This window comes from Acomys russatus, chromosome 4 (assembly GCF_903995435.1).
Source record: "Acomys russatus chromosome 4, mAcoRus1.1, whole genome shotgun sequence".
Lineage (NCBI taxonomy): Eukaryota > Metazoa > Chordata > Mammalia > Rodentia > Muridae > Acomys > Acomys russatus.
In genome coordinates this window covers 56,155,382-56,170,747 of record NC_067140.1, presented here as the reverse complement: position 1 = coordinate 56,170,747, position 15,366 = coordinate 56,155,382, and the positions used below count along the sequence as shown (strand labels likewise).

General features: G+C 46.4%; 1 protein-coding gene across 2 annotated transcripts in view; it reads right to left on the bottom strand.

The window, feature by feature from the left end:
- The window catches only part of Mapkbp1 (mitogen-activated protein kinase binding protein 1), a 55,058-nt gene that overhangs the window by 23,316 nt on the left and 16,376 nt on the right, over positions 1 to 15,366 (bottom strand). For both annotated transcript variants that reach the window (XM_051144427.1, XM_051144429.1), the window contains exon 2: positions 4,902 to 4,993. In XM_051144427.1, coding sequence (XP_051000384.1) covers positions 4,902 to 4,993 — 92 coding nt within the window. The remainder of the gene's footprint in view (positions 1 to 4,901; positions 4,994 to 15,366) is intronic.

Sequence of the window (15,366 nt, the reverse complement as noted above, 5' to 3'; positions counted from 1 at the left end):
ATCATCTAGGAGTGGAATTAAACTCTACTCCCCCAAGGAAGGGCGTGGTGGAGCACGCCTTTAATCCCAGCACTCAGGAGGCAGAGGCAGGCAGATCACTGTGAGTTCAAGGCCAGCCTGGTCTACAAAACGAGTCCAGGACAGTGAGGAATACACAGAGAAACCCTGTTAAAAAAACAAACAAACAAAAGTCTACTCCCCCATTTTGTTTACAAAATAGGAATCTTAGAGCTTTAACTATTCCAAGAGAGACAGAGGCTAACGTGATACCTGGAGCATCCCTGGATGTTGTCCTCTTGAGATACCTGGAATTCAATGTCTCCAAATAACCTTCTTGGGTCAGGGCATGTGACCCAGTAATGTCTATTTATGGGACATTTACAAACCCCTCCTCAAAAACATGTGAAAATCTAGTTGCAAAATGGATGATTATCTGCACATATTAGAAACACATGAAAAAAGACTAAGTGTTAACTCCATGATTTACGTGGCTAGTGGTACAAAGCTATCCTTTATAACTCTCTCTAGAGGACTACAAAGATATTTCTTCTTCTTCTTCTTCTTCTTCTTTTTTTTTTTTTTTTAAGATATTTCTTTCCCCAACAAAAGGCACATCCTTGTGAGCAGCAAGATTTAAAAGGTAGGTCATAAGGATGGCTTCTGAGTTCCCAGTTTCTCACTCGTAATTCCTCCCTGCCTTAGAATCTTTACACTTGACACTTCCTCCATCCGCATCAAATCTCACACACTGCTTTCTTCTTGTCGTGCTCGTATCAGTTCAATTACTCCCCACTGAACCCTGACCACCCAATTAAATTATTTTCATTTTATTTTACATGTGTGCCTACATGTATGTATATGCACCACCTGCCTACTCGGTACCTTCAGGGGCCAGAAGAGGGCAATGGATCCCCTGGAACTGGAAGTCAGATATGTGGGTGCTAGGAAAAACCCAGATCCTTTACAAGAATATCAAGTACTCTTAATCACTGGGCCATCTCTCTAACCTTCCAATTGCCCCGTCTAGCACTAGCATCCTCCTTAGCTCCCAGTTATTTATGTGCTATCTCTTCCATCATGCTGACCGTTATGTCTCTGATCCTCCCTTGCTCACTGACTTGTTGGCACGCTTCCTGTCTTCACTCTTCTTGATCCTAAACTCCGCAGCATCGGTGGCTTGTCTCTCTCGTTTACTGCTATGTCCCTGCTGTCTTGGCAGAGCAGGTTTTAACAAACTGCTGAACAAACGCACAAATAAGTCAGCAAACAAACTGTGATGGGGAAAACTAAGGGTCCTAGTGTGCAGTTAGATCACACAACGGTCAGAAGGAAAGACACAGAGGACACTGGCGAGTATGTGTCCCCGTATATGATTCCATCACGTACCAATTCCAAGGATCTTTCTCTCAGGCCCACCAACTCTCTCCACTGACAAACACCACATTCAGCTTGTTTCAGAGAGCACAGGGAGTAAGGAGACTGTGGTCTTTCAATGCAGATTTTTTTTTTTCTAGAACACAGTTTAAGAGGAGATTCTGTGGCTTCCCACCTGTCAGTTTTATAATGCTGGAATCTCAGCATAAATTCCAACATGGACATGCTCAGGAAAGGAGTTTCCCTCTTCTCTCTACTAAAAATGCAAGAAGCTTCCTGTACTTCCTACCCCAGTGGTCAAAAAGCAGCTCTACTCAGAGCATTCACCAGGTTATGGTGGGGGCCAAGGCCAACCAGTCGAAGGAGACAAAGGAACCGTGAAGCCAGATAGTTCAACTAAGAGGCTTCAAGCAAACTAGGTCCTTCAGAAAGACTGCATGAGAACTGTATTGGCATCCTCAGGTAGGGTGTGTGATAAGTAACCCTGTCAACTGGACAGGATATAAGCACAATTTATAATCAATAGGAGACCAGGTCTATAATCATGCAGGAGACAAAACTCTCTGCATGTCTGTGAGGGAGTTTCTAAACGGGGTTAGTTGATCCTGTAAGACAGCCGCCCTCCCACGCTCAATGTGGGCAGTGGCATTGTGTTGGCTGGGGCCAAATAAACAGAAAGGAGAAAGCACTCATCGCTCTGCCTCCCACCTGTGGGTGCCATGCTGTAAGAAGGAAAGGAGCATTTGCTGTGGCTCACAGTTTGAGGGCATCCCTGAGCTGTTCCTTTATTTTTGCCACAGCAAGGAGAAAGATAACTGATAACAGAGAGCATCGCGTATGACAGGTGAGGAGTGGGCTTCCCGAGCCACAACAATAGCTAAGGGAAAGCTCTGAGGAAGAAAAGCAAGAACGAGTAAAACTGGGGGACCTTGGCTGACACCCCCACCCCCCTGCCTTCCCTGTGCTGTTTCATTTCCTCTCAGAAAATTTTGTTTTGTTTTGATAGTTACTGCTAGGCCTCTGGGAGAACTCTGAGTTTTGTTTCTCTTCTTGTTTCTAGGATACCTGAGCTGGCTCCCACAGCAGCAGGAGCAAGTGTGGGGGCTGAGGGTGGCGCTAGCAGAGGAGGGAGGAGAAAAGCCGGCTGGGGCTCACACAGACTTCAGTGGTCTCCATGTGCCCTAGGACTACAACAGCAAGCTCCAGCACAGAGAAGAACCAAAGCTCTGGGGAGCAGCCATTTACAAAGAAACCATAATTCCAAGAAAGCCACAGGGGTCAGCAAACAGCTTGGGAGTATTGCCCAGAGTTAGCCAAAGCCAAAAGTACTCAGGAATCTCCTAGGAGACCCTCTACCTAGCCCAGAAGTCAGATAGACTCCCAGGTAGCACACTGGGCTGCCAGGGCCTATAAAGAGAAGCACACACTCAAAAGCTCCAGGCCTGGCACAGGAGTATATGGGAGGAGAGAATGGGGCAATCCTACACTTGCCAAGGCCTTGACACAGGGCTCAGCATAGCCCAAGCTTTTCTGCACAGCTTATATCTAGGCCCAGCCCCATTTCCAACAAGAAGGGACCTGGCTTTCCCAGGCAGAGGCAGACATGGAATGAGTGGAATTCCCCTGAGGCAGGCAGCACCGGGTTATTCAGCAGGGCAGGGGCCTTTTTATCAGGTTGCTTCAGGAGGGAAAAGGGGGCCTGCCCAGTCTTTGCCAGGCTAAGCCATTGCAGCAACCACAGCAATGAACCAATGCAGGGCCCTGGCTGTGGACACTAACCACCATAGGACCTCTCAAGAGAGACACCCAACTCAGAACCCAGGAGAAGTGTCCCCAGCACAGACTAACCTGTCCATAAACTTAAGACAGTTTAGAAAAAAAGCAGAGAGTCTGGCCTTTCCCCCATTCTATGTCGCTTAAGAGCCAGAGCTCTGTGGTCAGACCACATGAACTCTAATACAGACACTGGCAATGTGATTTTGAATGCACTGATCACCTTGAATCTCAGTTTCGTGCCTAAACTATGGAGTTGTACAGTACAACCTCAAGATCCTATGCTCAAGTACCTAGTGCCACAGAGCAGTGCACCTGACTGACTATATGGAGCTTCTGGAGTAAAGCTGACTGTGGCGATCACTGAAAATTCTAGAAAATGACTAAAATCCATAGAGTTGGATACTTATTTTGCTAGGAATCAAAACTAAGGCCTTACTAGGCCTCTACTGCAGCCCTGAGTTAGACATTTTAAACATTTGGTGTTATTTCACAATAAAGCCATTAAAAATTACTAGAAGATAGTTATTAAAGGCAGTGCTGGGGTGGCCCAGTGGTGCAGCAAGTAATGGATCTATCTACGGATCAGAAGATGGTGCTGCCGCTGGAGAGTTGGCTCAGCAGTTAGGAGCACTGGCTGTTCTTCCAAAGAACCAGGAATTGATTCCCAGAATCCACATAGTGGCTTACAACCATTTGTAATTCCAGTCCCAGGTGAACTGATGCCCTCTTCTGGCCTCCATGGGCACAAGGCACACATACGGTCCATGGAGTATGGGTAGAACACTTATACACAGAAGGTAAAATAAAAATAGTGTTTTTAAAAAGGTGGTGTTGGGAATGCTGTACAAGACAAGTACAGTCTGTACGTGTGGATGGGAAGGTGGGAAGATGACCAGACTTCAAGCAGGGTGCAACAGGGACAACAGCCAACAAGAATGTTTACTTAGTGGGGGGTTAGGCTAGGGGTGGGGTAGGGGGATGGCGCACACCTTTAGTCCCACCACTTAGTGAGAGGCAGAAGCAGACAGATCACTATGAGTTTGAGTCCAGCCTGGTCTACAAAGCAAGTCCAGGACAGCCAAGGCTACACAGTGAAAAACTATTTCTCCACAGAAACGGCATTAAAATATTGACCTAGATGTAGCTCTCACAAGCCTTCTGAAGCCTTCTGTCCACTCAACTGATCCACATTGATTATAACTCACAGTCTTCTCCCCTAAGCTCAGGGATCTTCCCAGGAAAGAGAGTGAGAAGACTGCAAGAGCCGAGGGAGTAAATGACTTCAACTGCACAGATGAACTGACTGCAGCTGTGATGGCATGCCCAAGAGCTGAGTAAGCTCAAGGCAAACAAAACCCTAGTGTGGCTGGGGTGGGAGGGGGCACAAGTGGTGAGGTGGGCGAAGTCCCCTCCTAAGCAGGGGCTCCTGGCATCTGAGGGCTGCTAGGACAAGGAGAGTAGGGTTTTTAATGGTGTGATCCCTGGATAGGTTTACCACATCTAAGGACAAGCCCTACACCCAAGAGTAGCTGGCAACACAAATTTGACTTGATGGGTCTTTAAAGAGAGAGAGAGGGAGGGGGAGAGGAAGAGGGGGAGAGAGAGAGAGAATACAAAGTTAAATTGATAGGAAGGGAGAGTGGACATGGGAATAACAGGGGGAAGAAAGTAAATATGATCAAAAGAATAAAATGTTACTAAAAAATAAAAAGTAAGCTTTCATCCAACAAGATGTCTTGAAGGGTACTTACCCAGCTGGGTAGGCAACTAACCCTGATCGGGGGTCACAGGCAAGTCCTCTGCCTCCGGATACTGTGACTCCTAGCACCTTCTCCAAGGTCACCTGTGAGAGCAAGACAGAAGTTACAGACACAGGAGCGTAGGAGGGAGGAGTCAAAGGCCCTGCAACTCTCATCTGCAGCTCTTTTCCTACAGCCTCCTCTTCAGGGAAATGAGCCCGCGACTTCTGCAGACTGTGCTCTGACCTAAAGTCTCTTGGTCATGTGAGAAAGTGACAGTAGTGAGTATCACCTGCGTTCGCCACACACCACCTGCTTTACCACGGGAAAGGGGAAAGGCAATGGAAGGGTTAACATACACCATCATGACCAAGGAGGACCAAGCACTCTTCCAACGCAAGAAGGCACTAAGTCTAAGCTGGCCTTAGAAGGCCACTGTCATCTATCTACTGAGAGGCAGAATGTTAGGTATTAATTAGAAAACTCTGTCATCCTTGATCTTTGCACCTGATCACGTGCTAGCCCTCCATCAAAGGACTCCACCTCCCAGTCTGCCAGTTCATACAGTCTAGAAGCCTAGGAGGCCAAAGAAGGGCGTAATGCTGTGTTTTGCGGATCACAGACGCTGAGGGTGCTCTGATTATTGTTATTAAGCCACAACTCCCACAGAGATGAAAGGGAAGCCTGTATGAAATCTTCAGAGAGTCTGAGAAGACACGACACATGAGACATCCACCACCTTCATCAACAGTGTTTGCTGTCCTACATTGTCTGCAGGCCAGAACCCCCACTGGACTAACCTCAAATTAATTCACTGGTCTTTCTGTGGATGAGGTCCTGTGAGATCCATTCTGCCCTATAGCCTCACAACTGTCACTCCATGGCACTCTTTGACACACAGTTTTTCTGGTCACTCCAGATCCAGTTCCCTCCAGGGCTGTCTGTGCTTCCTGCATGAGCCTTCCCTCAGGGATGTCCTTGTTCTTCCTGGACTTAGAGTGAGGAGCCCATGTAAACACAGGATACTTGCCTATCAAAACTCTGGCCTGGAGAGTCTTGGAGGGCCAGGGAGTGGTGTAAACCAGAAATACAGGGCAAGGAAGAGTCTAACATGACAGGCCAGTTTCTAGAGTGGGGATGTTCAGAATCAACCGGATTAGTTTTTGGACATATCTTCTCTTACTGGCCTAAACAGAGAATAGTTGAAAGTGCTTTTAGAAGTCATGTTTAGAAGCTGGGCGTGGTGGCGCACGCCTTTAATCCCAGCACTTGGGAGGTAGAGGCAGGTGGATCGCTGTGAGTTCGAGGCCAGCCCGGTCTACAAAGTGCGTCTAGGACAGACAAAGCTACACAGAGAAACCCTGTCTCAAAAAAAAAAAAAAAAAAAAAAAAAAAAAAAGTCATGTTTAGACTCTTACAGAGGCCCTCTGACCACACATACATGTGCACATACACACAATTAAATAAATAAAACAACATCAACTACAAAAACTAAATGCTTACCTCAAAGGCCAATTTACTTTTAATTATGTGGGAAAGTAATGCCAGTGGTTGATAAGACTAAAATAAGCCCCACCAAAGTAGCAGAGTTAAACCTTCAGTCTAGTACAGTCCAGTACAAAAGGCTGGGTTCAATCCCCAGCAACTGAAAATAAAACAAAAAAGAAAAAAGAAGGAAGGAATAAATGAACGAATGAAAGAACAAATGCGCACAAGCAGAGATGTAATTACACATGTGTAATTTGTAATACTTGGGAAGCCGAGACAGGAGGACTGCTGTGAGTTTGGAGCCAGCCTGGGCTACATGAATTATCTCAAAAAATCAAAACAAGCAAACAAAATTTTCTCAGAGAGTTCTCTAAGAGTCATTTATACTTCTAAGAGCTATAGACCAGGAACGCAGCATGTGTTTATTCACTGGTGGCAGTGGTTTGGGCCCAGGACTTCAGCCTGAGCTCCAGGCTGTTCACTTATCCACGTGCCCACCTGAGGCACTAACCTAATGTTAGCCTGCCTGTGCTAGACACTCTGGACAGCGAGTGAGTTTCTGCCTCCTTCCATCCAGTAGTCTAATGACTCCTGGCGCTAGTCACCTGGTACACCTGGTACTGACCACAGGGCACAAACTCACCCTAGGGAGACTAAACCTTTAGTTGTCCCAGATCAGGGTCTTGGCACTGTGCCTTTAATTACCCTAGAGGGAGGGGTGTTCAGGAACCTTCATATTGTACTTACTGCCTAAGACAGAGAAGAGAGGAGCCTGAAGCCACTGTCCCACAGAGTGAGCTGCACACCTCCAGTTCTCTTCAAACTAATATAACTTGAAGCAAATCCTTCAGATTCCAATGTGTACAGTCGCCTCCCTCCCTATGGTTCAGTGTTGGTCTCAAAGAATGAGACCAAGCCTCCTAGTTCTCAGCTGGCCTTCCCTCTCGTAAGAATGTGAGTAGGTGTTCTGTGGCCAGAGAACCCTGTTCTATAGAGAGTCTTGAAACTAGTTTGCGATTTTCTTAAAGATAAAAGCAGAAAAACTAGGTTTATGCACACCCAAAAGACCAGTGTTCATGGTAAAAGACATGGTAAGAAACTTGCTTTAATTGTGACCCAGTGTGTACATGTACATGTATAGACAAGCAACGCTGAAGTACAATTTTCATAAAACAATACTTAACTACAGCGTATGCTCTCATATCCTCTAGTATATCCCTTCTCATTCTGGCCATGTCCACTTTATCAACTTCAGGACCTACAAATGTGCTGGCGGCGTAAGTATGGGAAACCTGCCACATAACACTTCCTCCTGCCAGGCCTAGGAACAGGCTCCACCCAGTGGAATCTCTATATTTTGTCACTTTCCTCTCAGGGCTCTGCGCAGAGGAACGTACTTCCTGGCAAGGAAAATCCCACAAACAGGAGTTCACTTGGGCTAAAATCTTGGCTTATTTTCAAAGGATTTATGTTTTTTTTCCCCTGGCTTTCTAAAGTAGTCATCCGAGGGAGAGAAGCAGTTTCCTTTGGCTCTCTGAAGGGGAGAAGCGGAGGAAAGCATTCAAGGGCATCAGCTGGTTTTTATTTTATGTTCTTAACTCAAACCAGCTTCCTGCTTGCAGGGAGGTTTGGGCTGAGCTCTCCTCTCAAAGGGTCCCAAGTTCTTCGGAAGCAGCAGCCAGGGTCATTCTGCAGCACCCCAACACAAAGGCTTTGCAAAGTGACTCCCCCACTGAGAGTGGCTCCCTCTCCTCTCTTCAAAAGGTAGCAGAGCTTCCCCCTGCTCTACAAAGTGGAGCAAAGCATGGACACCAACACTAAATGCACCTGAGAGATAAAGCATGGACACCAACACTAAATGCACCTGAGAGATAGCAGTTGTGTGTGGCAGAGAACTTGCCCCAGCTCATCAACGTTGATATGCACAGCTCTCCCCTCGGCCCGTACATCACAGCACTGGAAGCCTTGCCCTCAATGGTGGGAGCACTTTTCCATGGCAATGTTGGACCCTAGCGTTTACTCGGGTAGGGGGTCGTCGCGAGAGACCACTCGAGGACCACAGTGTTGATGTAAAAGCACAAGGTTTATTGCTGACGCATGTCAGGGGGCCTTGGCACTCACTCGGGAGCAAGGGAGGCACACCCCAAGTCACTGTTACAGACTTTTTTAAAGGCTAAAACCGCAAAGGTTAGGAGAGGCTACTTGCCCTATGTTAGGATTGGCTCTGGTGGTCGCTAAGGGTGCTTGTCTAAATGTTATTGGCTATTGCAGGGAGGGGTGTTGGGGAGTTTTCAGAGAATTTTCAGATGGTAATTGTTTACCTTAGTTAAAATTGTTTATCTCAGTTGGCCACCTTGATCTCAGAAACTGAAGCTGGCCTTCAATTCTTTCTGGGTCAGTTTCTCAAGCTTGTCTGGGTCATGTTCCCAGGCTTAGGCTGAGAGAGAGCCTTACAGCAACCAGTCTAGAATTCTCCCACCATGTGCAGGGACCCTGCAACATCTACTAATGCAGCAGTGAGTTCTAGTGACTACCATCTCTCAGCTGAAATATGACTGCACTCCCAAATGTCCTCTCAGCTTCAGGCCTTGCTGCGACAGTCTTCTCAACATGGCAGGCCACAATGATTTTTTTTAAAAACATAAATGAGATCCCTTACAGTTCAAATCCAAACACCTGACTTAAACTTAGAAAGGCCTAAATCACCCAGCCTGTGGACATTTCTGTGAGGTCATTTCCTATACTCTCTTTGCTCCCTCTACCCAGTCCCCTCAGCCACCACAAGCACCTTAGGCAGACTCTAGTGTGCTCTTGCTATCCCTCGGATTCAACATCCTTCCCTTAGCTATTCTCACAGTGGATTTACTCAGGCCTTTGCTCAGAGGCTGTCTCCTCTGCTCACACTCTGGCCTTTATTCAACTTGACTTTTCTTCATAGCATGCACAGCAGGTAAGACAACCATTCAACTCTGCCCGGGTGCTTCGTTATCACACAGGAGCCTCCAAGGATGGGACTTAGATTCCCATCACTTATTTATGTATCCTAAGCACTTCTGTGTATGAGTGTATGCATGTATGTGTACAACACGCATGCCTGGTGCCTGAGGAGGTCAGAAGAGGTCATCAGATCCCTGGAACTGGAGTTACAGACAATTGTGAGCCACCATATGGGTGCTGGGACCTGAACCTAGGTCTTCTACAAGAGCAGCAACTGTTCTTAACCACTAAGTCATCTCTGTATCTCCATCTGCAGCACTAAACGGCACCGCCTACATAGGAGGCACTTGCTGGTGTACCTACTATTATACTGCATGATAGAGAGTATTGAGCTGCCTTCTAAAACCACCTCTCTCTACCCAGATTAGAGTAGCCCTCAGACCTCTTTTATTTGTTTGTTTGGTTTTGGTTTTGGTTTTTTTGAGACAGGGTTTCTCTGTTTAGCCCTGGCTGTTCTGGACTCACTTTGTAGACCAGGCTGGCCTTGAACTCACAGCGATCCACCTGCCTCTGCCTCCAGAGTGCTGGGATTAAAGGCGTGCACCATCACGACTGGCCCAGCCCTCAGACCTCTTAAGAGACATTTCATTGTACAATGGATGGTTGATTAACTCAAAACTAGCCAGGCTGGCCTCTAACTCATAGATGTCTGCCTCTGCCTCCTAGAGTCTGCTTTCTTTAAAGGGGAGTTCACCACATTCCAGTGGGTGGCCTCATACCCAATAAGTATGTGGGCAGCACAAAAATGACTCTATAGATTATCAAAAATAAGAGGATGGAGAAATGGAAGATGCATCTGAGAGGAGTCAGAGAGAGGAGCAGGAGGGAAGTAAATAGAAGAAAAAAAGAAGAGGCACTTCATATATTTGTTGAGTATGTATAGATGGTTCCCCCTGTGGGTGGTACCATCCCTACGCAGGTGATCCTGTGTGGTGTAGAAAGCAAAGAGCAGGCCACAGGGAACAAGTCAGTAAGCAGAGTTCCTCTATAGCCTCTGCTTCTGTTCCTGCCTCTGGGTTTTTGCCCTGACTTACTTAGTGGTGGACTACAACTAAAGTGAAATAAAACCCAACCCAGGCTGGTGAGAGGACTTAGTGGGTAAAAGAATGTGCTGTTAACCCTACTGACTCGAGTTTGATCCCTAGGGACCCACAGGGTTGACAGTGAGAACATACTCCACAAATTGTCCATGTGTGTGAACTGCATATATGCAGGCAAAACACTAATACAGACAACACACACACACACACACACACACACACACACACACACACACTATACTCTTAATATAGTTTTTCCTCCATATGAACACTTGTTACCTGCTGAAGCAAGAGCTGGCTCAGCCTCATAACATGGGTGCCCTTCCAGCTTTAGACTGCATTGTGGATGTGGAGATCATGGCGGGTGTAAAGAAAAGTGCTCTGGGGGCTGGAGAGATGGCTCAGTGGTTAAGAGCACTGACTGCTCTTCCAGAGGTCCTCAGTTCAATTCCCAGCAACCACATGGTAGCTCACAGCCATCTATAATGTGATCTAATACCTTCTTCTGGTATGCAGATGTACATGTAGGCTGAGCACTTATATATATAAAATAAACAAAATCTTTTTAAAAAAAGAAAAGAAAAAGAGAAAGTGCTCTGTTCTTGAGCTCTTGCTTTGTGGGAAATGATGTTTCTAGAGAAGTAGATTTACCTTGGTATGTACATACATACATACATACATACTACATACATATACACAAACATATATACATACACACATACATGCATATATACATAAATGATATATACGCGTATATAGGGAATGGAACTGGAGAATTCCATCTATATATCTTTGGGGAAATCGTCATCTATGCAGGGGTACACCTGTTAGGGGGGCACAAAGGCCCATGAAAGTACACCAGTAAGTTCACTGGTTCACCAAGCTATGCTTGGTGGAATCATTCCTTTATTTTGCTGGTGGTGCCCTACCTGCTATGAGAAGACATTTGTCTATGTCTCCAGGAAAAGTTAGGGCAACATTGCCTTAAATGTGAGGCAATCCACCTGCCCAGCCTCCTGACTGCTTGGATTACAGGTATGTAATCCATGCCCAGACCCAGAGTTCTCAAAGATCCAAATGCTAAGAAACAACTAAGCCAGCTGCTTATGGCCACTGACTTGGGCTACAACTGCATCAAGCTAAATCCATTGTTCTAGAAACATCATTTCCCACAGGAGCAAGGACTCAAGAACAGAGCACCGCTTTTACACCCGCCATGATCTCCACATCCACAATGCTGGAAGGGCACCATGTTATGAGGCTGAGCCAGCTCTTGTTTCGGCAGGTGAAGAGCCTTTCCCCACCTGAACCAGTGTCATCTTTCCACTGAAGCAAGGTTCCTGGAGGGCAGGGTTCTACAGCAGCCTGTGAAAGAGAGCTGACACACCCACCACTCCCAGTGTGAAATAGACAGGGAAATACCATATCCTCCAGAGAGAAAGGAGGTAAGCAAAATTTCCCTCACTCTAATGAGATAAAAGGGTACCTTCATAACAGTTTCTCTCCAAGAGAAGTACTCTTGTGTTTAAGTGCCCTTCTAGCTCTCATTTAAATAGTGTGGCTCAGAGCTGTAAGACTGCTCATTCATTCATACTAGATAAAACAGTATTTCCACTAGGTGTGGTGGTGCACGCCTTTAATCCCAGCACTTCAGAGGCAAAGGCAGGTGGATCGCTTTGAGTTCAAGGGCAGCCTGGTCTACAAAGTGAGTCCAGGACAGCCAAGGTTACATAAAGAAACCCTGTCTCAAAAAAAACCAAAACTAAATACATATATAAAAATAAAAAATAAACAGAATGAAAATGGATCACGCAGAACCAAGTCAGCCAGTGTATGTGGGTTCAGAGTATGTGGGTATCCAGCATCACAATGTAAAGTGTATTTATGGGTGTTTTCAAAAGTGTGAAAGCTGGGGCTGGAGATATGGCTCAGCAGTTAAGAGCACTGGCTGCTCTTCCAGAGGACCCAGGTTAAACTTCCAGCACCCACATGGAGGTTCAGCAAGTGTCCTTAAGCCTACATGTATGTGTCTACACCACTTGTGTGCACTACCCTTGGAAGGCAGAAGAATCACCTACTACAGAGTAATCCAATGTGTGGCAAAGATCACAAAAAGAACAAAGTCCTCAACAAGAAGAGGGGTGACATCTGGACAGGTTCAGGGAAGGGAAACAAGCAAGCTTTCACAGAAGGTAGCCTGGCCTAGTGGTGCAGAGTGGGGATGCGGTATTTCCTAGCTATGGTTTCTGGGCATTTAAAGTTCTTTTTTTGAAGTAGACATTGTGGCACACAGAGAATGCATTTTATTCTATTTATTTATTTATTTATTTTGTGGGCACCTATGTATCACGGTGTCCATACATCATTCAAAGGAGAACTTCGGGGAGTCTGTGCTTTCCTTCTACCATGTGGGTCCCAGGGCTCAATCCTGGGTCATTAAGATTAGCAGCAAGTGTCTTTACCTACTGAGCCATCTTTCCAGCCTCCTTACTGGATTTTTGATGGGTGAAAACACAGAAGGAATTCTGTGCAGAAGTTTGATGGTAGGAATGACAGAGTAGATAAAATTGTGTTCCAGAAAATTCTAAGTCTAGAGAGGTAGAAAGAAGGGGACTAGGAAGAATTGTTTGTTTGAGGTTAAATCCTGGCTGGTCTGATATTTGCTACATAGCACAGGATGACCTCAAACTCATGGCAATCCTCCTGCCTCAGACTTTTGAGTTTTGGGATCACAGGTATGTGCCACCATGCCTTGCTCAAGAAAGACCTCGAGCACCAAACTAAGAGGGATAATCTTTAGGCTTAGGGGGTCCATGGGAGGAACACAAGAAAAGCTCCATGTGGTGAGATGAACCAAACGCAAACCTACAAGGAGACAGTTATGAGGCTCAGGTGAGAAGTAATGAGATCTAGCCGAGCATGAAGACAGCTGCAGTAGAACAGAAACAACACATCCAAAACCACAAGGCAAATAACGCTGGCAATAAACGGGCACTCCAAGTACAACTGTGGAGGAAAAATAAAACACAGTGCTGAACCTCAAAAATAGCAAGTAAAGCAGTGCTATGGTCAAAAGCAGGACCTGGGTCCCCAAGAGGTAGGGCAGTGTTCTGCTGGGGTGCTGGGGTCTGTTTAGAGGAACTACAGCACGCTCCCTTCAGCAGCATCAGAGGATGAACGCCTGGAGAGAGATTAGGGGTAGAAATAGGTATTAAGACGTGTTCACAACAAGACAGGAGAAGACTGGAGGGAGAGTGTTAGTTATCAGTCACCCCTAAAGGTCCACTCAGCAGCGCTTTGGAAAAAACCCATTTTTATACTATAGAAGAGTTGAGGTACCCAGCAGCAGCGAGGGAGGAGAACCAGGAAACCAGAAGAGCCAAGAGTTCCTACAAGGGAGGAGCACCAGTCAACATGAGTGCTAAAAAGAGGCAAAAATAAGATTCCTCGAGTTTCAGAGCCATCTACACCAGGCCCAAGAAGCCCAGGCTGTTAAATTACACACAGCCTGGGAACTGTAGAGAGGCCTTGGCTGTTCCCAGTCAAGCTCCGCCCCTCCCTCCCCAGGCTTGCTCACTTGCTCTGCTAAGGAGGGCGCCCTGCCTCGACCAGATATAAACAGTGGTTTCTCCTTTCTTGGTTTGAGGGACCACCACACTGGGAGTTTACCATGTTATGAAGGGATTGCTCCCTCAAGATGGGGAGCTAAGAAGCCAGAGTCACTTTCAAAAGGCCATGGTCATCTAGGATTTGGCTGATCTCAAACTGGTGAGAATTCCCCAAACAACTGAAAGTGATCTGCTTTTGCTGCCATCTTGTTGGCCCCAGCTTCCTTCTTCTTTCCCTGGCTTCTCAATCCCACAGTGATAACTCCAGGGGCATAAGTCATTCCTGACAAATAGTGGCCTGCTGTTGCCAGAGACCCTGTTCCCTCCCTTCCTATAGGTTAAGAAAAACTGTTTACAGTGTCTTGTCTATTTTCTACACTCTAATCTCACAAAGCATATTTTCCACTGGGTTCTAAAAACTGCCACTTAGGCAAAAGCCACAGAGGAGCCTATGACCAGCAGGCTTTTCACAGAAACTTAGGCAGCTGCACAGAAACCCAGTGGCTGAACCTAGGAGAAAGGACTCTGGTGACTCAGGGTCCAAAGTGTCATCCAGTCAGAGAGAAGAACAGAAAGGATCTTCCAGGCGGCAAACAGGCCTGGCCTCTCCACATTCTGCCTGATCTTTACCCGCTGTGTTTGATCTTATCATCCACAAAGAATACCAGAAACTAGTGACTCCAATATGAGTCTCAACAATTCAGAATTAATGGGAGCTGAGTGGATTCTCCTGTGCTTGGATTAAAACAGCCTCAGCTTCCAAGGAAGGTCAATCTGCTACTGCATGGATAGAGATCCTCTAGCCCCAAGTCCCTGGAGACCAGCATTCTAGAACAAAGGTTGCCCAAACTTGGCCTAGTTATAGACTTACTTCAAGGCAGCGCACAACCCCAGACAGCAGTTCCTACCCACGGCCTACATCCCTTCCCCGATCCTGAAGACTGTGCATGTGTGTGCATACGCACACGTATGTGGCACCTTTTATAGCTCTCCACCTCACTTTTTGAGACAGCCTATTTGAATCTGGAGCTTGCTGATTCGGATGATCAGGGGGTCAGTGATGGATTACAGGTGTGTGCCAGTGTCCATCTTCTTAAGGAAATGCCGGAGTGCAAACTCAGAGCCTCATGCTTTTGTGGCAGCATTTTTACCAACTGACGAAGCTCCCCAGCCCCTGCCACCTTTTCTTTTAAGATTTATTTATTTATTATGTATACAATATTCTTTCTGCATGTACAGAGGGCACCAGCTGTCATTACAGATGGTTGTGAGCCACCATGTGGTTGCTGGGAATTGAACTCAGGACCTTTGGAAGAGCAGGCAGTGCTGTTAACCTCTGAGCCA